The 17698-nt window shown below is 46.1% G+C and overlaps 1 protein-coding gene across 9 annotated transcripts in view; it reads right to left on the bottom strand.

Annotated features, from left to right (window-relative positions):
* The window catches only part of SMARCD3 (SWI/SNF related, matrix associated, actin dependent regulator of chromatin, subfamily d, member 3), a 246792-nt gene that overhangs the window by 78925 nt on the left and 150169 nt on the right, over window positions 1-17698 (bottom strand). For all 9 annotated transcript variants that reach the window (XM_037891523.2, XM_043541891.1, XM_043541889.1 and 6 more), the window contains one exon: window positions 182-304. In XM_037891523.2, coding sequence (XP_037747451.1) covers window positions 182-304 — 123 coding nt within the window. The remainder of the gene's footprint in view (window positions 1-181; window positions 305-17698) is intronic.

The following is a 17698-nucleotide window of genomic DNA, read 5'->3' as shown; positions in this document are numbered from 1 at the left end:
TCTGTACTTCTGCTTCCACTGGACATAATGCTTCCACAGCAGGAGTGGCCCTTCCACTCCTATATGGAGATATCCTTTCTAACACTGACATTCTCTGACAGTCCAGCATCCTACAGAACACAACAGGAACTTCCAGCCCCTTCTCAACCCTAGTGGAGAGAGAAATGCAGCCAAGTCTTACATCATCCAGGAGCTTCCCTTCCACTCGCAGCTCCCAGGATGCAATGCTGCCGTCAGAGTCATCAGCATCAGATTTTGCAGGGTTAAAGGTGTTGGAGATGTAAAGCCTCAGTTTCCGTTTTTGCTGTTAAACAAAACAGAGATAAGAAAATAACACACACAGCGCACATTCCAGGCATGGGGCAGCCCTGGGATATAGATGTATCTAAGTATTTATATGGCCCCCTATCACTGTAGAATTTGAGTGCTCAGTGTAGTTGCACCAGCTTACTTCAGGTCTGCATTTGTCCCTGGGTATGTAACAAAACTTACTGAAATGCTGGATCTTGAAATTCCATTCAGAAACCCTCAGCAGTGAGGAAGAGCAGAGAATGGGCCATACACCAAGGAAGAAAGAAGGGTACCGTGCATACCCCACAGCCTTGGAAGTCAATGTCCTACTGTTTTTACAAACCTTTTGAAAACTCTCTCTTGTAAAAAGATTAAATAATTCTGATGCTTTAAAACAATCTCATTCTTCCTTTCTCAATTCCAGCAGGGGGTAACCAAACCATGGCTCGCAAGCCACATGCAGCTCTTTTACAGATAAAGTGTGGCTTGCCCCCCCCCCCCCATTCTCCACCTACAGACTGTGGGAGGGAGTTCAGGTCTTCTGCCAGAGATAACTGGTGCCTGCTGAGACTGGGGAGGGGCACATTTTAAAGGTTCAAACCCCCCAACAGCTTGAGTCATGCCCCACCCCCCACACACACATACCCCATACCCTCAGCGGTTCTCCCTGCATCTCCCAGCTGTTTGCTGCAGCCTGTCCCCACAGCCGCAGCTCACAGCTTGCCAAATCCAGCAGCTGCTGTGCAGGGAGGGGGCCCAGTAGCACCATGTGATGGAGCAGGACCAGCAAATCTTGGCAAAAATCTGAGGAAGCATGTGACCCCATGAGTCCCCACACCCTGTTGCCTCTGGCTCTGCCCAGCAATGAGGGGGGGGGGTCTCAGGGCTTCAATACTGCGGGGCGCGCCTGCTGGGGCTTGGGACTTCAGCAGGGGTGGGGCTGAAACCCCGAGATCCCCCTGTTCCTGCAGTGCTGAAGCTCCAAATGTCATTGGGTGCCTCCCACGGGGCTGAAGCCCCAAGCCCCATCAGGCAACTCCTGTAGGGCTGAAGCCCTGAGACTCACCCCCCTTCTCTGCAGGGCAGAAGCCCCTAACCCCACCACCCTGCCGCGGAGCTCAAGCCCCAAGCCCCGACAGGCACACCTCGGCTCTTGAACTTCTGAAGATGGTTGTATGCAGCTTGGAGGGTCAGTAAATTTGGTCATCCCTCTTATATTGGCATCCGTTTTTGTAGTATATGAACTTGCAAAACTAGATGCACTAGCAGTTCCATCCCCCTCACCATATTTCCCTATCCTGCAGAGCTTTACCTGTAATGTTCACCCACACACTGCTCTACCCTCCTGCACAACTATGCTGCCACCCCAATTGCCCCCTATAACACATGCACTCTAGGCCTCCCCAGTAACTATTTATCCCATCACGTTCCTCCATTCCCAGCACAGCTATCTCCCCCATCTCTGCACTGCTCTGATCACCCATAATATTCCCCTAGCAACCAGTGTGGTGGGTTTTGTACCTGTGAGCACACAAGCTGCTCCAATAAACCATCAGACCTTATAATGGTAAAAGAGAGAAGCTTTCGAACTATACAGAGCCGAAGAAGAACTTTGTGTAGCTCGAAAGCTTGTCTCTGTCACTAACAGCTTTTCCAGTAAAAGATATTAGCTCACCCACCTTGTCTCTCTAATATCCTGGGACCAACACGGCTACAACTACACTGCAAACTTTATAATCTCCATAAAAATCATACCTTCTTAGATGACTCACAAAACCACCTCTTCCCGCCTGACCTGCCTCCCTCTCAATAATTCTTCCTGCAAGGCTTGTTGATTACACAAACTTATCATGACTCAAACTGACCTCCTTATTTGACCTTCTAAACCCTCTCCACTTATTTCATTACCATCGACATCACCATCATCTTCCCTGTTACGCCAACTTGCAACATGGAGGTCATCTTCAACTCCTAACTCTCACTTTCTCCTTATATTCAGGCTATATCCAAATCCTTCTGTTTTTTCCTCCTCAATATAACAAAAATCTGCCCCTTCATCTCCAATTAGATGGTCCAAAGAGCCAGTTCTTCAAACCCTGATCTTTCCTGTCTTCTTTACTGCTAACTCCTCCACTCTGGCCAACCATGATATCGACACTGTCTCCTCTAATCCATTCAGAATGAGACAGGTAAAATTATCTTTCATCCCTGTCAACTAGACTACCTCACACCTCTCCTTGCAACTCTCCACTGGCTGCCCCTTGCCTAACACATCCATTTTAAGCTTCTCACACTTCCTTCATGTTCTTGTACAAGTCAGCTGCACCCTACGTATCAGAACTTGTCTCCTTTTGTGCCACAAGGAAGAATCATATAATAATTATGAATAACAATGCTAAATGATGCTTACCTATGGATTTCCTAGTGTGTCCTGCATTCTATCTATCTTGCTTTTAGCTTGTAAACTCTTCAGGTGTAACATGATGGACTCAAAGAGTCTGTCTACGCTGCAAAAAAATACCTGCAGCTGGCCCATGTCAGCTGACTCAGGCTCGTGGGGCTCAAGCTGCAGGGCTATAAAACATCTTGGTAGAGGTTCAGGCTCAGGATGGAGCCCAGACTCTGGGACCCTCCCCACTCATGGAGCCCCAGAACTTAGGCTCCAGCCCAAGTCCACATCTACACTGCAATTGTATAGCCCCGCAGCCCGAGCCCCACAAGTCCAGGGCAGCTGACACAGGCTGGCCACGGGTGTTTTACTGCAGTGTAGACATACCCAAAGGCTGCTACCCTGGGCCAGGATAGTCTATTTGTATGCACGTGAGCATGTGATTACTGCTACACAAATAATAACTAATAATAAATGGTGGACTCAAAGGTACCTGGAGAAACCAGCAGAATATGTAACTCACATATGTGAGCTGTTCTTCAAATCAGATGTTCATACAGAGGACATCGCAAACCAGCCATTGTGTCAGAAAAGACCATCACCCCAGTAAGGGCATTAATCAGAGATCTCCCAACACCAATGCAAAAAGAAAGACCCATGAATTTGATTAATCCATGTAGACTCATGGACCATATCAAATTCCAAAACATGCTAAAGGACTGCACCACTCCACCAACAGGTCAAGATATTGAGGATCTGAGAAACCATTATCCTCATACTTGAATCTTGACCTTCACCATAATTGCCCCCGCAGAGGCACTTCCTTCCTCATCAGCCACACAGATCTTTGTTTTCTGAAACCCTGTGCTGGATGAAGACAAAGGGACAAAAACTCATGCACCAACAGCAGAAAACAAAGACTGAAAGAGACAAGTTGAAAGACAAAGAATTCCTTCAAGCTCACTTTAACCTGTGTTACAGGCCAAAAGAACCTTTCGATCAGCCTCCATTTCCAATACCACTCAAGAAACTATTTGAGGTGTTAAACGGCTTCATTAATCATGATGTCTGCAGCCCACAGCAGAACCCAGCACTGTGAAGAACTATCCTCCTACTTCACTGAAATGATCACACACATTCAGGAAAGTTTCTTTGGCTTGCAGGGATCTGATCCCCCACTGCCAGCCAACCAACAACCCATCTGTGTTCCCAGAGTCCAGCCCATTCACTTCACAAGAAGCATGGGTGTGAATCTGACCCCTCCTCTTCCTGGCTAGTGCAAGAGAGTCATGAGTAAGTGGTTCCACTCTTGACCAAAACAATCAATCCCTATTCAAGGAGGAATCTTCCCTTCCTCCTTCAAATATATAATAGTCTGATGAACATTGAATAAGCCTACCCTGGATACAGTGGTTCTAGCCAAATACTGCTTATTATTAAACTTTCAAACTCATAGAGAAGCTAGCCAAAGGCTGACTAGAACTCATCTAACCAAAGCCAGCAACCTATACATGACACAATCTGGATTCAGGCCAGGATATGGGACAGAAAAAGCATATTAATAGCACTGATAGAGGATATGCTGCTGTCAACAGGTAAAGGCAGACACTCATCCTCCTCTTTCTGGATCTCACTGCAGCATTTGACACTGTCACATACTGTTGTCCTGCCTCAAAGAGGTGGCAGAAGTCCAGGAGAATGTGTTAAAATGATTTGAGTCATTCCTGGATGGACGCAGGCAGAGGGCAGTTTTGGAAAACTGCAACTAGATGCCCAATTTATGGAGTCCCATTGAGACCAGTTCTGTCTCTGATCCTATACAACATCTAGATGAAGCCAAAAGGAAACCTGGTGAGACGACAATAATTCAAATGCTGTAATATGCAGATAATATACAGTTCTACTTATCCTTCACCACATACAACTACACCTTTACTACCAAGATGGCCTAGAGCTTGGACAAGATCGGCTTTCAAATGAAGAACAGCTGGCTGAATCTAAACCCCAGCAAGACAAAGGTAACGCTGGTTAGCAGTATAAGCACTTTGCAACCATAGTGTTGTTTCCTTTGGTTGATGGTTCACACTCACAGTTGGTCAATTCATTTCACAGCTCACATGCACTTTTGTATTCCTTGCTGATGCTAAAGCTCTCACACAGCAGCATCTGTGAACTTTGCTTTCTACATCTCTGGTTCATTAGGAGACTCCATCTCATCCTGGCAGATGATGACTTTGCCTCAGTTATAGACACCTTTGTTACCTTCTTGCTGGACTACAGCAATGCAATATAGCTGGTTATGACACCATCCGCTATTAGGAAATGCCAGCTAGCACAGATTGCAACAGCACATCTCAGCAACACAGATCACCACAAGCACATCACACCTGTTCTCTGTACCCTAACTTCCCACAGAATATCAAGTCACAGTCTTGGTCTTTATCACAAAGGTGCTCAGGAGCCTGAGACCATGATATTGAAAAGATCATGTAAAGCTCCAGGATGAAGACCAAGATCAATATATCTGTTCCTCAGGCACACTGGAACTGCCCACCGCAAGAGTAATGTTCATCATGTTCAGGAGACAGAACTTACTTGGGGACTGGTTCAAGACGGTGAACTGAACTCCACAGAACTAAGAACTATCACCTTCCACTTAAAGTTCAAGACACTTCTTTGACCTCCTTTCAATAATATACAGGTATAGCAGCACATACATTTTAAAAAAAATAAAACCTACCAAAACAAAACACTATAGTGCTCTCTCAATTTTCCTCCTGGAGAGAGAATGAAAAAAAGAGAAAGAAGGCTCTCAAATACTATGGTAACGAACACAGCATAAGAACCTATGCAGAATGGAACAGACTATACTAGAACATGAGTCTCACATATACGCTGGAAAACAGATCTTGCAACTATATGAACAGTAGCTGTTTCTATCTCTGAGTTCTTCAGGCATCAGATTCACAATAACCGGTGGAGCTCATAAGTTCGATTAAATAAGCAGCATTCCTAGAAATCAACCAAGTCTGTTTAGAAAACTAACTGTAGTTCACAATGCTTACATTCTTAACTTTTGCACTTGCATGAATGCATCCGATGAAGTGAGCTGTAGCTCACGAAAGCTTATGCTCAAATAAATTGGTTAGTCTCTAAGGTCCCACAAGTACTCCTTTTCTTTTTGCGAAAATAGACGAACACGGCTGCTACTCTGAAACCTGAAAAGAGACTGCAACTTCTGTGAGGTGCCCAATATAAATTACAATCTCCACTGACTGCCTGAAGGTGATTGTAACTTGCTGGCGAGTTCACTGAAGGTTACAATCTCTGCTGGATGCTTTCCTAGCTCTGCTAGGGAATCTCATGCAAGTTACAACAGATATCAGAGGATGAACCAAAATCTGCTGAAGGCATAGAATTCTGCCTGACTGCAGGTTTTATGTACAGCATTGTGTACAGATCTAAGTGTAGATGTCCCATATAGACCTCCATGCTGCTCATAGATTCATAAATTCCAAGGCCAGAAAAGGCCACTGTGATCATCAGGTCTGTCTTCTATTTAACACAGACCACAGAACTTCCCAAAAATAATTCCTAGAGCAGATACATTTAGAAAAACATCCAATTTCGATTTAAAATTGTCAGTGATAGAGAATCAACCATGACTATTGGTAAATTATTCCAGTGGTTAATTACACTCACTGTTAAAAATATTGCCAGTCTGAATTTGTCTAGCTTCAACTTCCAGCCATTGGAACGTGTTAGACCTTTTCTCTTCTAGACTGTGGAGCTCATGATCAAATATTTGTTCCCCATGCAGGTATTTATAGATCGGGGTTGCAAAACTGTATTGAGGGCCGGGTAGGGAAGGCTGTGCCTCCCCAAACAGCCTAACCCCTGCCCCCATCTGACCCCTCCCACTTCCCACCCCCTGATTGCTGCCCTCAGAACCCCCAAACCATCCAACCCCACCCTGCTCCTTGTCCCCTGACCATCCCCTCCCGGGACCCCACCTCCTATCTAAACCCCCCTGCTCCCTAATTGCCCCAACCCCCACCCCTGACAGGCCCCCAGGGATTCCCACGCCTATCCAACTCCCCCTGCTCCCTGTCCCCTGACTGCCCCCTCAACCTCCGCCCCATCCAACTGCCCCCTGCTCCCTATCGCCTGACTGCCCTGACCCCATCCACATCCCTGCACCTATCCGCCCCCCGGTACCCCACCCCCTAATCCAATCCACCCTGCTCCCCGCCCCCTGACCGCCCTGCCCCATCCAACCACCCCCTGCTCCCTGACTGCCCCCCGGAACTCCCGGTCCCTTATCCAACCCCTCCGCCCCCTTACCATGCTGCTCAAAGCAGCATGTCTGGCAGCTGCGCCGTCTGGCCGGTGCCAAAAACGCTGCTGTGCTGCCCTGCAAGAGAGCACAGCCCCACTGCCCAGAGTGCTGCCCACGTGGCTGCAGGGGTGGGGGAACAGCAGGGCAGGGGCCAGGGGCTAGCCTCCCTGGCGGGGAACTCAAGGGCTAGGCAGGACGGTTCCGTGGGCCGGATGTGGCCCGTGGGCCATAGTTTGCCCACCTCTGTTATAAACTGTAATTAATTCACCGTTAACCTTGTCTTGTTAAACTAAACAGATGGATCTCCTAGAGTCTGTCACTGTAAGGCATGTTTTCTAATTCTTTAATCATTCTCATGGCTCTTCTCTAAACCCTCTCCAATTTATCAAATTCCTTCTTGAATTGTAGACACCAGAACGGGACACAATATTCCAGCAGCAGTAGCACCAATGGCAAATACAGAGGTAAAATAACTTCTCTAATTCTCCGTGAGATTCCCTTGTTTATACAGCCAAGGATTGTATTTGCCCTTTTGGCCACAGCATTGCTTTGGAAGTGCCTGTTCAGCTGATTATCCACCGCGACTCCCAAATCTTTTCCAGAGTCACTGCTTCCAGGACAGAGTCCCCCATACTCTAAGTATGGCCAAATTCTTTATTCCTACAGGTATACATTTGCATTTAGCCATATTAAAACACATACTGTTTGCTTGTGCCCAGCTTACCAAGTAATCCAGATCACTCTGTATTGGGGAGCTCTCCTCTTCATTATTTACCACTCCCTCAAATTTGTGTCATCTGCAAACCTTACCAGTGACTATTTTATGTTTTCTTCCAGATCACTGATAAAAAAATTAAACAACATAGGGCCAAGAACCAATCCCTGCAGGACCACTAGAAACATACCCTATCAATGACGACTCCCCATTTACAATTATATTTCGAGACCTACCAGTTAGCCAGTTTTTAATTGATGTAATATGTACCATGTTAATTTTATATTGTTCTAGTTTTTTCATACCATGCTCCTAAGTGTACGGTAAATCTTGTCCTCAAAAGACAGAGTAGATAAAAATCTATGCTTTTGTATCTACATATAGAGAGGCTGACAGGCAGACAAACCACAAATTGGTATGATGTGGAATAAAAGTTTTAATCACATGCATTTGGTAGCCTCACAAGAGGTTACTAAAGAAATTTAGGAGACATGGGGAGGATTGGAAACTAATTTGAACTACTCATACAACTTACTTGATTTGAAATGAATTATATCAATTCAGAAAAAGACCCGGGCCTCATGGAGGACATAAGAACATAACAACAGCTACACTGGGTCAGACAAAAGGTCCATCTACCCCAGTATCCTGTTTCCTGACAGCGGCCAATGCCAGGTGCCCCAGAGGGAATGAACAGAACAGGTAATCATCAAGTGATCCATTCCCTGTCACTCATTCCCAGCTTCTGGCCAGCAGAGGCTAGGGACACCATCCCTGCCCATCCTGGCTAATAGCCATTGATGGACCTATCCACCATGAACGTATATAGTTCTTTTTTTAACCCTGTTATAGTCTTGGCCTTCAAAACATCCTCTGGCAAGGCATTCCACAGGTTGACTCTGCGCAGTATGAAGAAATACTTCCTTTTGTTTCTTTTAAACCTGCTGCCAATTAATTTTACTTGGTAACCCCTAGTTCTTGTGTTATGAGGAGTAAATAACACTTCCTTATTTACTTTCTCCACACCAGTCATGATTTTATAGACCTCAATCATATTCCCCCCTTAGTTATCTCTTTTCCAATCTGAAAAGTCCCAGTCTTATTAATCTCTCCTCATATGGAAGCTGTTCCATACCCCTAATCATTTTTGTTGCCCTTTTCTGAACCTTTTCCAATTCCAATGTACCTTTTTTGAGATGGAGTGACCACATCTGCACACAGTATTCAAGATGTGGGCATACCATGGATTTATATAGAGGCTATATGATATTTTCTGTCTTATTATCTATCCCTTTCTTAAGGATGCCCAACATTCTGTTAGCTTTTTTTGACTGCCGCTGCACATTGAGTGGATGTTTTCAGAGAATTATCCACAATGACTCCAAGATCTCTTTCTTGAGCGGTAACAGCTAATTTAGACCCCATCATTTCATATGTATAGTTGGGATTATGCTTTCCAATGTGCATTACTTTGCATTCATCAATATTGAATTTCATCTGCCACTTTGTTGCCCAGTCACCCAGTTTTTAGAGATCCTTTTGTAGCTCTTTGCAGTCTGCCTGGGACTTAACTATCTTGAGTAGTTTTGTAACATTGGTAAATTTTGCCACCTCACTATTTACCCCTTTCATCTCTATGAAGACCTCTGCTCACTATGCATTAGCAGTAAAAACAAATAAGCAACCAAGCACACACAAATGCTAGGCTATATAAGCAATGACATGGAGAGTAATATGGAAAATATTGGACGGGTAGCCGTATTAGTCTGGATCTGTAAAAGCAGCAAAGAGTTCTGTGGCACCTTATAGACTAACAGACGTAACGGAGCATAAGCTTCTGTGGGCGAATACCCACTTTGTCAAATGCATGTATGTATTCACCCACGAAAGCTTATGCTCTGATACGTCTGTTAGTCTATAAGGTGCCACAGGACTCTTTGCCGCTTTTATGGAAAATATTATAATACCATCATATAAATCAATGCTGTCATCTCATCTGGAATACTAAGTGCAGTACTGGTCACCCCCTCTCAGGAAATGTATTGGAGAGTAAGGTGGAATGCAGAGACAAATTATGAGAATGATTAGGTGCAGACCTTGAAAAGATTGGGCTTGATTCTTTAGTTAGGAGAAAAATTTAAAAAGACGTAAGAATGGATATACTGAATAAGACCAATGGTCCACCTAGCCCTGTATCCTGTTGTGATGTTATTGACATGAACTGTGACCGTACAGATCATTGTTGCAATCAAGGTCATATAGTGGCACCAAATCTTGTACAAAGGAGGTCACGTAAGGTGTCCATGAAAAGGTTATGATTTGCTGGTTATGATTATGCTATCTGTATAAATGTATCATTTTTGTATTTAAAGTTATAAGTACTGGCTTTATCCTGTCTGTATTTCAAAGTTATGCTATGCTTCTGGGTGACACCCCAGACAATGTGGAGTCAGCGCTGCCTAGCCTGCTTGATGGCCCATTAAGGACCATCAGCTATACAACTGACCCACTGAGAGAAGGCAGATACACCTTGTGACTCAGCAAGGCACACAGGGACATGCCTATGGACAGAACTCTAAGGTTTTTCCATGCCATGTGCTGGGTGGCTTGTGGTTGGAACAAAGGAAGCAAAAGCCACATGACAAAAGGACTATAAAAGGCAGCAGCAGCATCTCCATTTTGTCTTCAAACCTGCTTCTGACCTCTGGAGGAACCTTGCTACAAACTGAAGCTCTGAACAAAGGACCGAATGACCCATCCCAGCTGTGGATGTACTCCAGAGCCTTGATTTGTGCCTGCAGTTTATTCCATCACTGCTACAAGCCTGAAACCAAGAACTTTGCCATTACTGTATGTAATTGATTCCATTTAACCGATTCTAGTTCTCATCTATATTTCTTTCTTTTATGAATAAAGCTTTAGATTTTAGATTCTAAAGGATTGGCAACAGCGTGATTTGTGGGTAAGATCTGACTTGTATACTGATCTGGGTCTGGGGCTTGGTCCTTTGGGATCAGGAGAATCTTTTTTCTTTTACTGGGGTATTGGTTTTCATAACCATTCACCCCCATAAGAAGTGGCTACTGGTGGTGATACTGGGAAACTGGAGTGTCTGACGGAATTGCGTGTATGACTTCTGGTTAGCCAGTGGGGTGAGACCAAAGTATTCTCTGTCTGGTTTGGTGTGCCTTAGTAATAAAGGAACCCCACCTTTTGGGCTGTGATTGCCCTGCTCTAAACAATTTGTCCTGAACTGATTCTTTCAGTTGTGTCCCACCAGCAGCAGAATCATTACACCTGTCTTCTGGCAGTGGCCAGTGCCTGATGCTTCAGAGGGAATCAGGTGAGCCTGGCTGTTTAAAGAAGCTGGTGCTCCGCAAACCAGCTGAGCAGCAGGGGACAGCAGAGCAGCAAACAGCAGGAGTTTGCCTGGGAGTTCGCCTGGGGTGAGCCCACTGAGGCTTACACCCTAACGACTTTTCTGAGTAATTACTGCATCTCCTGAGGAATCTCGTAGTAGGACAGTAATATGGATGGAGATTGTTCAGCTGTTGTGACCTGCACTGGATGTGCCATGTTTGTCTTTCTTCCACAGGACAGAAGCGACTTTGTGTGTACAAAGTGCAAGCTGGTCTCCATATTTGAAGAGAAGGTTCAAGGTCTGGAGCAACAGGTATCGACCCTGCGTTGCATAAGAGAAACTGAAGATTTCCTGGACAGACGTCAGGATATGCTTCTACAGGCACATGGTTCTGAAGATTCAGAGCAGACTGCGCAGCGGGGACAGGAGGACAGTGAAGAAATTTGGCAACATGTGACCTCCAGAAGAGGAAGGGGAAACGTCCATGTACCAGCAACGCAGATACAGGTAAGTAACCGTTTTCATGTTCTCTCCACAGGTACCATTGCGGGGAGTGGCCCAGATGATACGTATGGGGGAAGGGAGCAGAAGGAGACTCCACCAGTTGAAAGGCATGAGATGCACTGTCCTAAGGTTGGGGGTTCCACAACCACTACTCCCAAGAGAAGGAGGTGGGTGGTGGTGGTTGGGGACTCTCTCCTCAGGGGGACTGAGTCATCTATCTGCCGCCCTGACCGGGAAAACAGAGAAGTCTGCTGCTTGCCAGGGGCTAAGATTTGCGATGTGACGGAGAGTCTGCCGAGACTCATCAAGCCCTCGGACCACTACCCCTTCCTGCTTTTCCACGTGGGCACCAATGATACTTGAGCGGATCACTGCAGACTACATGGCTCTGGGAAGGAGGATAAAGAAGTATGAGGTGCAAGTGGTGTTCTCGTCCATCCTCCCCGTGGAAGGAAAAGGCCTGGGTAGGGATCGTCGAATCGTGGAAGTCAATGAATGGCTACGCAGATGGTGTCGGAGAGAAGGCTTTGGATTCTTTGACCATGGGATGCTGTTCCAAGAAGGAGGAGTGCTAGGTAGAGACGGGCTCCACTTAACGAAGAGAGGGAAGAGCATCTTCGCAAGCAGGCTGGCTAACCTAGTGAGGAGGGCTTTAAACTAGGTTCACCGGGGGAAGGAGACCAAAGCTCTGAGGTAAGTGGGGAAGTGGGATTCCGGGAGGAAGCACGAGCAGGAGCTTGTGAGAGGGGAGAGCTCCTGCCTCATACTGAGAACGAGGGGCGATCGTGGGTTATCTCAAGTGCCTATATACGAATGCACAAAGCCTGGGAAACAAGCAGGGAGAACTGGAGGTCCTGGCAAAGTCAGGGAATTATGATGTGATTGGAATAACAGAGACTTGGTGGGATAACTCACATGACTGGAGTACTGTACTGGATGGGTATAAACTGTTCAGGAAGGACAGGGAGGCCAGAAGGTGGGGGAGTTGCACTGTATGTAAGGGAGCAGTATGACTGCTCAGAGCTCAAGTATGAAACTGCAGAAAAGACTGAGAGTCTCTGGATTAAGTTCAGAAGCGTGAGCAACAAGGGTGATATTGTGGTGGGAGTCTGCTATAGACCACCAGACCAGGGGGATGAGGTGGACGAAGCTTTTTTCGGGCAACTCGCAGAAGCTACTAGATCGCACGCCCTGGTTCTCATGGGCGACTTCAATCATCCTGATATCTGCTGGGAGAGCAATACAGCGGTGCACAGACAATCCAGGAAGTTTTTGGAAAATGTAGGGGACAATTTCCTGGTGCAAGTGCTGGAGGAACCAACTAAGGGCGGAGCTCTTCTTGACCTGCTGCTCACAACCCAGGAAGAATTAGTAGGGGAAGCAAAAGTGGATGGGAATCTGGGAGGCAGTGACCATGAGATGGTCGAGTTCAGGATCCTGACACAAGGAAGAAAGGAAAGCAGCAGAATACGGACCCTGGACTTCAGAAAAGCAGACTTTGACTCCCTCAGGGAACTGATGGGCAAGATCCCCTGCGAGAATAACATGAGGGGAAAGGAGTCCAGGAGAGCTGGCTGTATTTTAAAGAATCCTTATTGTGGTTACAGGGACAAACCACCCCGATGTGGAGAAAGAATAGTAAATAATGGTAGGCGACCAGCTTGGCTTAACAGTGAAATCCTTGCGGATCTTAAACACAAAAAAGAGGCTTACAAGAAATGGAAGATTGGACAAATGACCAGAGATGAGTATATAAATATTGCACGGGCATGTAGGAATGAAATCAGGAAGACTAAATCACACCTGGAGTTGCAGCTAGCGAGGGATATTATGAGTAACAAGAAGGGTTTCTTCAGGTATGTTGGCAATAAGAAGAAAGCCAAGGAAAGTGGGGGCCCCCTACTGAATGAGGGAGGCAACCTAGTGACAGAGGATGTGGAAAAAGCTAATGTATTCAATGCTTTTTTTGCCTCTGTCTTCACGAACAAGGTCAGCTACCAGACTACTGCACTGGGCAGCACAGCATGGGGAGGAGGTGGCCAGCCCTCTGTGAAGGAAGAAGTGGTTCGGGACTATTTAGAAAACCTGGACGTGCACAAGTCCATGGGGCCGGATGCGTTGCATCCGAGAGTGCTAAAGGAACTGGCGGCTGTGATTGCAGAGCCATTGGCCATTATCTTTGAAAACTCATGGCGATCGGGGGAAGTCCTGGAAGACTGGAAAAAGGCTAATGTAGTGCCAATCTTTAAAAAAGGGAAGGAGGAGGATCCTGGGAACTACAGGCCGGTCAGCCTCACCTCAGTCCCCGGAAAAATCATGGAGCATGTCCTCAAGGAATCAATTCTGAAGCACTTAGAGGAGAGGAAAGTGATCAGGAACAGTCAGCATGGATTCACCAAGGGAAAGTCATGCCTGACTAATCTAATTGCCTTCTATGATGAGATAACTGGTTCTGTGGATGAAGGGGAAGCAATGGACGTGTTATTCCTTGACTTTAGCAAAGCTTTTGACACAGTCTCCCACAGTATTCTTGTCAGCAAGTTAAAGAAGTATGGGCTGGATGGATGCACTACAAGGTGGGTAGAAAGTTGGCTAGATTGTCAGGCTCAATGGGTAGTGATCAATGGCTCCATGTCTAGTTGGCAGCCAGTATCTAGCGGAGTGCCCCAAGGGTCGGTCCTGGGGCCGGTTTTGTTCAATATCTTCATTAATGATCTAGAGAATGGTGTGGATTGCACCCTCAGCAAGTTTGCAGATGACACTAAACTGGGAGGAGTGGTAGATACACTGGAGGGTAGGGACAGGATACAGAGGGCCCTAGACAAATTGGAGGATTGGGCCAAAAGAAATCTGATGAGGTTCAACAAGGACAAGTGCAGAGTCCTGCACTTAGGACAGAAGAATCCCATGCAGCGCTACAGACTAGGGCCTGAATGGCTAGGCAGCAGTTCTGCAGAGAAGGACCTAGGGGTTACAGTGGACAAGAAGCTGGATATGAGTCAACAGTGTGCCCTTGTTGCCAAGAAGGCCAATGGCATTTTGGGATGTATAAGTAGGGGCACTGCCAGCAGATCGAGAGACGTGATCGTTCCCCTCTATTCGACACTGGTGAGGCCTCATCTGGAGTACTGTGTCAGTTTTGGGCCCCACACTACAAGAAGGATGTGGAGAAATTGGAGAGAGTCCAGCGAAGGGCAACAAAAATGATTAGGGGACTGGAACACATGACTTATGAGGAGAGGCTGAGGGAACTGGGATTGTTTAGTCTACGGCAGAAAAGAATGAGGGGGGATTTGATAGCTGCTTTTAACTACCTGAAAGGTGGATCCAAAGAAGATGGATCTAGACTATTCTCAGTGATAGCAGATGACAAGGAGTAATGGTCTCAAGTTGCAGTGGGGGAGATTTAGGTTGGATATTAGGAAAAGCTTTTTCACTAGGAGGGTGGTGAAACACTGGAATGCGTTACCTAGGGAGGTGGTGGAATCCCCTTCCTTAGAAGTTTTTAAGGTCAGGCTTGACAAAGCCCTGGCTGGTATGATTTAGTTGGGATTGGTTCTGCTCTGGGCAGGGGGTTGGACTAGATGGCCTCCAGAGGTCCCTTCCAACTCTGTTATTCTATGATTCTAATAGAACAGGGTGATTTCAAGTGATACATCACCTGTTGTCCTGTCCCAGTTTTTTGCAGTTGGAGGTTCAGGGACACACAGAGCATGGGGTTGTGTTCCTGACCATCTTGGCTAACAGCCCTTGATGGAACTATCCTCCATGAATTCACCTAATTATTTTTTTTAATCCAGTTATATTTTTGGCCTTCACAATATCCCATAGCAACGAGTTCCACAGCTTGACTGTGCATTGTTCTCCTTTTGTTCATTTTAAGCCTGCTGTTTATTAATTTTATCAGGTGACACCTAGCTCCTGTGTTCGGTGAAGGGGTAAATAACGTTCCCTATTCACTTTCTCCACATCATTCATGATTTTATAGACCTCTCTCATATCTCCCCTTAGTCATCTCATTTCTAAGATGAACAGTCTCAGTCTTTTTAATCTCTCCTCATATGGAAGCTGTCCCAGACCCCTAATCATTTTTGTTGCCCTTCTCAGCACCTTTTTCCATTCTAATACATCTTTTTTGAGATGAGGCAACCAGAACTGCACACAGTATTCAAGGTGTGACATACCATGGATTAATGTAGTGACATTATGATATTTTCTGTCTGATTACCTCTCCCTTTCCTAATGGTTCCTAACATTCTGTTCACTTTATTGCTGCTGCTGCACATTGAGTGGATGTTTTCAGAGAATTATCCATGATGACTCCAAGATCTTTTCTTGAGTGGTAACAGCTAATTTAGACCCTGTCATTTTGTATGTATTGTTGGGATGATGTTTTCCAATGTGTGTTACTTAACATTTATCAACATCAAATTTCACCTGCCAGTTTAGTCACCCAGTTTAGTGAAATCCAGTTGTAACTCTTTGCAGTCAGCTTTGGACTTAACTATCTTGAGTAATTTTGTATCACCTGCAAATTCTGCCACCTCACTGTTTATCCTTTTTTCCAGATAATTTATGAATCCTTGGAGGACCCCTGCTATTTTCCTCTCTCCATTGTGAAAACTGACTGTTTATCCCTACTCTTTGTTTCCTACCTTTTAACCAGTTACTGATCCATAAGAGGACCTTCCTCTTATCCCATGACAGCTTACTTTACTTAAGAGGCTTTAGTGTGGGACCTGTCAAAGGCTTTCTGAAAGTCCAAGTACACTATATCCACTCCATCACCTTTGTCCAAATGCTGGTTGGCATCCTCAAAGAATTCTAACAGATTGCTGAGCCATGATTTCCTTTTCAAAAGCCATGTTGACTTTTCCTCAACATATTGTGTTCATTTATGTGGAGATGGGGTACATGGGCAGGGGGAAGGGAGGAGAGTGAGAGTGACAGAGAGTGTGAGTGTGAGAGACACACACACACAGAGACGTGCGTGAGCTGGCTGCTGGGGAAATCGCAGAAAGAGTGCACTGTCTCTTTAAGAAAGGGACTCAGCCATTCACCATTCAGACTGCAGCTCTCAGTCCTCCTGAGCCAGGCTGTCCCCTCTGCCCTGCTCTGCGGAGATGGGATACAAGGGCGGGGGGAGGGGGAAACCCTGACATCAGCACCCTACCCCCTCCACACACACCCCATGCTGCACAGCCAGCAGGAGGGTCCCAAGAGCAGCTGCAGGGTGGAGCAACGTGGGGGTCAGGGCACTTGAGCACTTGCTGCCGGCTATGCGCGCTCTGCTAATCAGCTGCGTGGCAATTGAATCTCTCCTGCGCGGCTGCCCAAACGCACAGATTACAGGGAACACAGGTTGAAATCCCCATTTATTATTGGATTTTTTGCCTTTGTAGCCTCTGTACTGTCCCTGTGCATTTCACAATCACTATCACCGTCCAGGTCACGTGGTTGGTAGTATATTCCTACTGCTATACTTTTATTGTTCAAGCGTGGAATTTTTATCCATACAGATTCTATGGTATGGCTTGATTCATTTAATATTTTTACTTTGACTCTATATTTTTTTCCACACATAATGCCACTCCCCAACCAGCATGACCTATTCAGTCATTCCTATATATTTTGTACCCTGGTATTACCATGTTCCATTGATTATCCTTATTCCATCAAGTTTCTGCAATTCCTATTATAGCAATATTCTCATTTAATGCCAGGCACTCCTCTAGCTCACCCACCTTAGTATTTAGACTTCTAGCATAGTGTTTCTCAAATGCAGCCACCGGAGGCTTTTCTTGTGGCCACAGCCTCCTGCACAATAACTGAAGGGGGGACAAAGCAGTGGGTTCTGCCCCCTCCAGAGCCACAAATGCCAGAGGAGCAGGCAGCCAGTGAGTTCCCCACTTTTCCGGGGGCAGTGAAGGTCAGGCTTCAGCCCTAGGGTGATGGCCTCTGGCCCTGGATGCCAGCCCTTGGCTCACTACCACCACACATTGCCCCTGACTCCTACCGCCTCCCCAGTCCCCCATCTATCCCCTCATCATCTCTGGCCCCCATTGTCTCCTAACCCACCTCCACATCCAGGACTTAATT

Source organism: Chelonia mydas, chromosome 2, assembly GCF_015237465.2.
Source record: "Chelonia mydas isolate rCheMyd1 chromosome 2, rCheMyd1.pri.v2, whole genome shotgun sequence".
NCBI lineage: Eukaryota > Metazoa > Chordata > Testudines > Cheloniidae > Chelonia > Chelonia mydas.
The sequence above is the reverse complement of the archived record's forward strand: the minus strand, read 5'-3'. Positions and strand labels throughout refer to the sequence as shown.